Source organism: Triticum urartu, chromosome 3A, assembly GCF_056163025.1.
Source record: "Triticum urartu cultivar PI428250 chromosome 3A, HENAU_Tu73, whole genome shotgun sequence".
NCBI classification, from domain to species: Eukaryota; Viridiplantae; Streptophyta; class Magnoliopsida; order Poales; family Poaceae; genus Triticum; species Triticum urartu.
Window position 1 is genome coordinate 615,240,941 of NC_141875.1, and position 8,743 is coordinate 615,249,683.

General features: G+C 55.4%; 2 protein-coding genes across 2 annotated transcripts; one reads left to right on the plus strand and one right to left on the minus strand.

The window, feature by feature from the left end:
• The first annotated feature begins 2,072 nt into the window (after positions 1-2,072).
• Positions 2,073-4,385, plus strand: LOC125545440 (uncharacterized). The gene is made up of 3 exons (XM_048709376.2): positions 2,073-2,445; positions 2,558-2,895; positions 3,768-4,385. Exons 1-3 carry the CDS (start codon positions 2,269-2,271, stop codon positions 4,213-4,215), a joined length of 963 nt encoding a protein of 320 aa, XP_048565333.1. The 5' UTR covers positions 2,073-2,268; the 3' UTR covers positions 4,216-4,385.
• An 804-nt stretch (positions 4,386-5,189) lies between these two features.
• Positions 5,190-7,102, minus strand: LOC125545441 (glycosyltransferase BC10-like). The gene is made up of 2 exons (XM_048709378.2): positions 6,109-7,102; positions 5,190-5,981 (listed from the first exon to the last, which is right to left on the minus strand). The coding sequence occupies exons 1-2, from the start codon at positions 6,604-6,606 to the stop codon at positions 5,328-5,330; spliced, it is 1,152 nt and encodes a 383-aa protein (XP_048565335.1). The 5' UTR covers positions 6,607-7,102; the 3' UTR covers positions 5,190-5,327.
• Between the last annotated feature and the right edge of the window lie 1,641 nt (positions 7,103-8,743).

Sequence of the window (8,743 nt, forward strand, 5' to 3'; positions counted from 1 at the left end):
TTTGTAGATAAATCACAAATCATAGTGCAGTTAAGACAAACGCTTCCCTTCAGGCTTCGTCGGTAAGCCCGTAGATTCACCTTCCCACTGCCTACCGCTCTGGCGGTCGGTGACGGGGAGGGGAATCTTGATGCCTTTGCTCCGGCTAATAGTTTATGTTAGGATTTTTTAGCCTTCACAAGTGCGATGCTCGGGCAGATGGCCGCGCTTCTTCTTCGAGGTTCACTTTCGAGCTTCGATCATCATTGAGTCCGTCCATCTAGATGCTGCCGACAGAGCTTTGGCATAGATTCCCGTTGCCTCCTTGGGGAGTCGAGGTTAGGGTATCTTGTCGTGTGTGTGCAACGGCGAGATTTGATGCCAGTTCCTTCAGATCTGTTAAGGGTTAACATCGACGACCGCGGTTCTGGGGGCACTTGTCCTTAGGGCATGTGCACGAAGACTTTCTGACTGTCAACGACAAGATCAAGCTGGCTTTGGTAGGGGAGTGACGACAACAACGCGTCAATGGCTAATTTTGGCGACGATAGTGGCCCTTTGGTGGTCTGGAGACCTCAATATACTTTTTATTATATTTGAGGTACTTTATACTTATGATAAACTTTTATAATTTATATGGATATTTTTCAAAAAAAAATAAGGCCGTAACAATACACGATACTAGACAACCTCTTACATAGCAGATATCGGGATAACCGGACAACACCAAACACATACAACTATGTTGCAAAAAAACATACGAAAGGTCTGAAGACAATAGCACGTCACGTCTTAGAACACCTAAGCCACAAGAATGCCCTAAGGAGGGAGAAGGACACAAAGCGTCGCCTTTGCCGAGCTCGAAGAGACAAGGGTCTTCACCCGAAACTCTAACACAAAGAGGAGAACCACAATGATGTTCACAAGGAAAGAGCGGCCACACCAAAGCGCAGAACATTCATTGGACATCTCACCCGTGCCAGCACAAGGCCTCCAAAATAACCGTGACGAGCACAAACCTCGAGATCCAGTCTGGGCGTCACCGCTACCGAAGACAGAAAAGCGAGCCCGAGCCACCCACCGCTACACCCCATCGTCGCCAACACGACCATCCTTACCTATCCGGAGCGACAACTTTGACCCGCCCTCGGGACCAGATCTGGCCGGCCAGAGCACGAACCCTAGGTTAGAACCACTGCCGCCGCGCGTGTAGGCGTCATTGTCGAGCCCCGCCCCACCCACCACATTGTCTGCCATGGTGTCGCATCGCCTAGCGCCCCGCACAAGGGCCTGGCATGGGGAAGCCGACCTGTGTCGGCCCCGTCGCACAAGGTGTCGAGGACAAGACAAAGCCTCGCCACCATCCATCGGGCTTCGCCTGGTCGTGTCCTCTGGCAAGGCGAGCGAGCAAGAGGGTGGTCGGCGGCGGAGACCTAGGGCGTGCCCTCCCCGTCGCCTCGTGGGAGAGACACAAGATGGATGATAAGAGCATCTTCAGCCACGTACCTCTAACTTGACCCCCTCAAATGCCCGCGGACGCGCCCGGTCAGTGACCGAGGCGTGTTCGTTTTGAGCCCCTACCTTTTCGTCCGCGCAGCCACACTTGTCATATTTTTTTTCTCACATGTCCAGTCACTTGCACTTGATTGGTGGAGAAGAAGAGAGAGAAAGAAAAGAATGAATATAAAAAGAGAAAAGGTGGTCATATGTCCGATCGTGTCATACGTCGTGGACTGACCGGGCGTGCCCGGTCACGTCCGCGAGCCCTCATAACGTGTCCGGGTGGATATGAGGGGTGCCGGTCAGTCCAGACGTTTGAAACGGATATGAGGGGTTTGATTGGGTCGCATTTTTATGACCGGTCACCGGACGGACGGCCTGCCCGAACGTTTGAAATGAATATGAGGGGTCCCGTGGTAGATGCTCTAAGAATTTTCACTTTCACAAGCAAACGTGAGCATGGAAGGCTCCATCAATTGACAATTGAACCTCACATCATGGTCCCCACATGCACCACCACTAGCAGTAACAAATGCTACTACAATATCTCCCCCCCTCTGTCGCTCGCTCGCTCCAACGGGCTTCAAATAGATGGCCCTGCATAAAAGCCACTCATTTCTCCCACTGGCTCACTCTGCTTCCGCTCTCCTCCTCATCCTCTCTGCCACTAACCACCTCCCTCTGCATCAAACCCACCACTCCCTCCTCCCTCCCCTCCCCCGTTTCTCGCTCGCTTTCCCCCGCGACGCGACCGAATCTCCAGCGGCGCCGCCCCCCCCTCCGGCCCCAATGGTGAACCCGCCGGAGCTCTACCACCGGATCCTCGACGTCCCCAGGGGCACCTCCTCGCAGGGGCTCCGCGCCGCCTACAAGGGCCTCGCCAGGAAATGGCACCCCGACAAGCACCCGCCGGCCTCCAAGCCCGAGGCCGAGGCGCGCTTCAAGGCCATCACCGAGGCCTACGAGGTGAGTCCACCGCCCCGCCGCCTCTTCCCCGCGCGTCGCCGCCGTGGAAACCGCATGCATTCGCGGCTCGTCCTGATTCGCTGTCGGCGCGGGCTTGTTTTGGTTGCCGCAGGCGCTCCTGGACCAGCAGGAGAACCGGGCGGTCTTCGGGGCGTGCAACGACGACCGGGCGGCCGAGATGTTCGGGACGTTCGGCGCCGGCGCGCGCATGGCGAGGTCGCGCAGCGACGACTTCTGCATGCGGAGCGCGCCCGCCACGCCCGCCAGGGAGTTCACCAAGGTCTACAGCTCCGGCAACACGGGCGGCCGCCGCGCCTTCGCCGAGTTCTCCAGCTCCATCATGCGCAAGGCGCCGCCGCTGGAGCGCGCCCTCGAGTGCACGCTCGAGGAGCTCTGCCGCGGCTGCAAGAAGCAGGTCAAGTTCACCCGCGACGTCGTCACCAAGAACGGGTACTGCCACTCACTCACCGCTTCCTCCTTCCTCCTCATCCCCCCACCTAATCCATGAGCAGGACCGATTGAAACTTCACCTGAATTCCTCAAGAAAACAAAGTATCAATTCACGCGCAACAGGCCTGATGTGATCCATCATCCATCTACATGGGAGATTTCGACGGATCGATGCCTGGAAAATTTCAGGTCAGGCAAGAATTCAGACTTCCTCCCCGACGGCGACATCCATTCCACCTTGGCACCTTGCGCCTGCCCGCGCCCCCAATTCGCCGCACTGTTTCCAAATCCTCGATGCACAGTAGCCCAGCACCATTGCCGCTCCCTTTCCAGCCTACGCCGCACTTGTTTTTTACAGTGGGTGAACCGCTTTATAGCCCGCCTGCCCGCCTGCCTGCATTCGTCAGGGGAATATCTAGCTTACTTTGGAACATAACAACCAAACCTTTAGGCAACTGCTCTCCGGTGCGCGCCTTTTTTCACCTCGCGGGCATCTATGCCATCCTTGCAAAGATTATCCCACCTAACATGAGACGTAACACGACCGCTAATGATGTTCTTGGAAAGGGTTTAGTGTCAGGGCCCTGTCTCGAGGGGATAATTCTAAGGCTTCGGTTGCTTTCCTTGCCACATATGTGTATGCAAGTTTGTTGGGGGCTTTGATTGCCCTTCTTTTGGACCTATAATCTAACAAAGATGTGGTCCTTTGACGGTATTAATTCATAAAAACCATAATTTCGTGTACATGTGAGGGCATGGCCTAGGAGGGTTCAGAGACAATGACTCCTCAGCTTCCTTGCTCCTTTAGACTCTACTATCCCCTGGGAATGTTGTTGGGCTGATCACCATCACATGATTAATGCCTTTGACAGGTCAATAGTTAAGAAGGAGGTGACCCAGGCGATCATGGTGAACCCGGGGTGGAGGAAGGGGCACAAGGTCACCCTGGACGGCATGGGGGACGAGAGGCCGGGGTGCCTGCCGGCCGACGCCGTCTTCACCGTGGCCGAGAAGAAGCACTCGACGTTCAAGCGGGTGGGCGACGACCTGGTGCTCAAGGCCAAGGTGCCGCTGGTGAGCGCGCTCACCGGCTGGTCCTTCTCATTCAGGCTCCTGAGCGGCAAGAAGGTGAGCTGCTCGTTCGACGACGAGGTCATCTGCCCCGGGTACGAGAAGGTGATCAAAGGCGAAGGGATGCCGATCGCCGAGCAGAGAGGCGCGCGGGGCGACCTACGGGTGAAGCTCGAGATCGTCTTCCCGGAGCAGCTCACCGACGAGCAGCGTGCCGGCCTCGCTCAGATCCTCAAGGACTGCACCTGAGTGAGTCTGCAATGTTGTTGTTAGGCCCAGCTGTATGTATGAGTTTTCCCGGCCGTGCTGTTAATACCTCTCCAGAGGGTGTGAGTACATAAAGAGATGGGTCCTTGTACATACAGTTCAGTTTTTCTCTCTATAAATATATAAAACGTGAGGCAAGCATTATGTGGATAGTATAGTACATGTTTGGTCCATGAGCTGTATGTGCACGCGAGATCTCGCCTTGTTTTCTTGGCCTATTGATGCATCCAGTTCATTCATTGCATTAACTATCGAGTTAACTATCTCAGAGTGCAGTTAATTGGTGCTCGTTCCGTCAGTTACTAGCGTGCGCTGGTGCCAGCCTCGCGCTAATCCCTTGCTTGGCCCAGGAATTTACATTGCAGGTTTGCTTTGTGCATTCTTCCCCAGCTTTTCCTTGTCACCAACTGACACCCTGTTGATGCTGGTGGTGCTTAAATCTCAAGGAATTCAGGACAGTTTCACCAGTTAATCATACTGCTGCTGCAGGTGCAAGGATCGTGGATGGGCCATTTGGTAGGCGAGAAAAGCCCGCGCGATCCGGAGAATTCGACGAAACTGGACCATGGCAATGAATCGCTCGTACTCGAGCGCGAAAATTGAATGAAATGATCTAGTTGAGCTGAGGGGAGGAGGAGCTGGAATTGATGGTTGGTGCAGTGCAGTTCCTCCAGCAGATGTTGGGCCCCTGATGCTCCTGGAAAGGAAAGAGCAACCAAACCAACCCTGTTTGGGAGTTGCGGTGGTTCAGTGCCAATTGGCGTTTGGTAGCCCAGCAGCAACAGAAGAGAGCAACTTGTGTGTGTGCTGCACTAGTGCCAGTAGGTGCTGCACAAACACCTTGGGACAACTTGGCAACAAGTTCTCGATATGCTGCTGAATGCTTATGCCTAAACTAACCTTCCTTTTTTTCTCTTTTCTCAGACCATGCATACTGTAGCGAATTCGACAAGATGTGGTGCCGGCAAAGGAAGAGAAGGCATTTTATGTTCACGTGTCACAGGGTGGTCAAGAGGCTGCTGAATATAGATCCTAAGTTACAAACATGGAAGAATCGGTCGGATCATCGCCGGCGGCGGCGCGGCGGGGATTAGCTAGTACCCCATGACCGCCGACGACATGTTGAGCAGGGGCCCGAGCGTGTCGGGCGCGAACTTCCTGGCGAACAGGAAGCACATGGACGTCGGCCTCTGGTTGTAATAGCAGGGCCTGTCGCTCCTCCACCTCCTCCTCCTGATGCCCTGGATCGCCGCCGCCGTCACGTTCTCGGCCGTGTACTTGGCCGGGTGCGCGCCGCCCTTGCTCCAGTCCACGTACGTCACCGTGCGGTTGGCGTTCCGCGCGCCGTGCAGCATGTTCACCGTGGTCGGGAGGTAGTGCTCGTCCGGGTAGCACGTCGGCCGGCAGTGCCGCCGGAAGAGCGGGTAGTACTTGGTGTCGGCGAGCACGCTGACGGCCAGGTCGCGGCTGAGCTCGAACCACTGCGAGCCCTTCCTCCACTGCGCCAGCCTGATCGCCGGCGCCATGCGGCGGCTGTACCGGCCCTGGCACTGCTTCGTCTGCTGGTAGTAGACCTCCACGAAGCTTTGCCGCGAGCCGACGAGGTAGTCGTAGACCGCCCGGAAGCTGTGCAACGGGATGCAGCTCTCGGAGAGCAGCACGAAGCGCTCGTTGGAGAAGTCCAGCAGCGCGTTCGCCAGCAGCCGCCGCTCCGCGTCCATCAGCGATATCGATCCCCACTCCGTCTCCTGCACGCACGCACGCACGCGGAAAAGGATTAATGGCCGCACGTGAGGATGCATGCATGCCGCCGGTCATGGCGCCGGCGGCATTGTGCTGTGCCTTGTCGTGGAGTGTAGCGCGGACGTTACGTACCTGGCTTGGGATTTGGCGGCCGTAGAAGGGCGAGTCAGCGGAGACGTTCACCGTCATCCCCGGCGGCGCGTGGACGTAGACGGAGAAGCGGTCCTCGTTGCCGCGGAAGAAGCGCTCCCAGAGCGGCGCGAGCGGCAGCTCGCCGCGGCCGGTGAGGAACATGAAGGCCACCTTGGGCACGCGCTTGAACGGGTACTCGGCGGCCACCGGCACCATGGAGGCGCGCCAGAAGAGCTGGTCGTCCGTCATGTCGTGCATGAGCCGCGTCGGGGCCACGAACTCCGCGAAGCCGGCCTCCGCCTCGGCGCGGCCCGGTGGGTGCGCGGGCCAGTGGGTGCGCGGCCCGGTGTACTGGGTGCGCGGCCCGGTGGCCGTCCAGAGGCCGGCGATCACGCCGACCGCGAAGATCACGAGGAGCATCACTGACCTGGCGAGGCAGGTGGAGGACTCCTTCCTCGTGAACATAACCCTCAAGTCGTCGACGACCCCGCCCTTCATGGCCGAGCTCCCTTGTCGCCACGCCACGCTACAAGACGCAAGCGTACAACGCCACTACGCGGCAAAACCAAAACCAAAACCAAAACCCCTCGACATGAACGACGGGGAGAGCTCCGTTGCTCGATCGATCGGTCGGTCGACGGATTTAAACGAGAAGGTCGGCGGCGGATCGCGTGCGAGGCTCGGCTAGCAAAGCATACGATGCGATGCCAGGGCGAGCCGCGCACTCCAGTACGTACACCTCTCCGGCTCCTGATTATTCCCGGGAGCTAGCTAGCCTTCACGGGCAAGCCATGGAGGGAGGCGGAGAGCCGGAGAAAGGTATATGCAGCCGCGGGATCGATCGATCGGTGTTTCCCAGGATGGCGGTGGTAACGTGCGAAAAACAGGCCGGGATGCGGCCAAAAGGAGGGGAGATCGAGACAGGGATCGAGGGAACAACAAGGGGGCGAGGCGCGCGAGAGAGGAGGATCTCCCGCGTTTGAAGTACGTAGCGTGTGCACGCGGGAAGGCGATTTATATACGGCGAGCGCCGTCGCGGGGACACACGAGTCTTCTCGGTAATGTCAAGCCCTAGGTATGCTCGATCGATATATGCTGTCCAGCTTGACGGGATATATGTCAGTTATAGTTTCGAGGGCGTATATGCATAGGAATCCAAGGCGCGTACGTGCGCGCGCGCAGCTTCCGTTCCGGATTGTGTATGGAAGCTTCCTCAAAATACATATCGGTTTTAGAATTACATGAAGGACGTATGATTGCACGTATTCGCGCGAATACGCGAAGACGACAACTTCAAGGATGGCAGAGGGCATATTCGCCAAGGTGAAGTTTGGTAGATTGGTGTCGGATATGTGTAATCTGGCGCAAATGTATAAAGGCACCGTGGGTTAGGATAAATAGACTAGTGAAATTGGTAGACAAACATAGGTCAGAAAGGAGATGATCCAAGCACAAGCGGCGGTGGTGGTCGGTTGATTCTGGCAAGATGATGGCCTCAAGTGGCTTTGTGGTCGATTGCACTATGTCGATTTAGTAATACAGGGAGAAGCGTCTGTGGTCATACCTGAGAATAGTCTCTCTCTTTTTTTTGCGTACCAATTGAGAGCTTTATTCAACGAAAGAGCTCCTAGCATTATCAGCCATAAGACTGGTGAGTAGGAAAGAGGGTCTATATCGAGTCCAACTTTCGGTGGCCAACAATGTGCATGCATGTTTAGCACAAAGGTGTGCCGGTACATTGGCTGACCTGCTTACATATTGAATAACAAAAGAAGAAAAAAAGGAAACTAGCTCTCTAATTTCTAAAAGTAAAGGTGCCACAACAAAAAGGCTATTGTGACGAGTGTTCCAGAGATTAACAATCTCCAGGCAGTCTGTTTCCATGATCACATGGGAGAAGCCACGTAGATTAGTAAAGATAACTCCATCACGCAGCGCCAAAGTCTCCCCTATGAACGGATCCGATATCCCCGGATGGGGTTTGCTCCAGGCACCCAACAAGGCATTTGTGGATCGAGCTACACCTCCCGCGCCCACCTTATTGGAGTCCACATTTACAGTTGCATCTGTGTTTATCTTGACGATCCCCAACTCTGGAGGTATCCACCCATGACCCGGGAGTATCGAAGCATGTGAGTCAGGCATATCAAGCAAAGCCAAATCCTCCCGAATTCTCTTAACCAAAATAAAAGGGTCAAGTTGATCATCATCATGAGTAACTCTATTCCACGAGTGCCATATGGACCACATTACGGAAATCATTTGAGCCCTTTGAACATCAGAGAACCTCCCATCACATATGATGTCACGGGACCATGTATCAGGGTGCAAGCGTGGCCTTCGAAGATCAAACATTGCAAAAGCTTGTTCCCAGAACAACTTGGCATGGGAGCAATTCACTAAGGCGTGCATATTAAATCCTCATCCATCGCATTACAGACATTACATCTGCTGATTACCTTTATATGACGATGCCTCAGGGTACTTTCATCTGGAAGAATTCCACGAACCACTCTCTGCCAGAAAACACGAACCTTCGGCAAGATCTTGAGCTTCCATAGCGACTTCCACATCTGTTCTTCTATCTGTGAGGATTCAGTAACCGTCCCTTCCCCTAGAGCTACAAGCTCCTTCT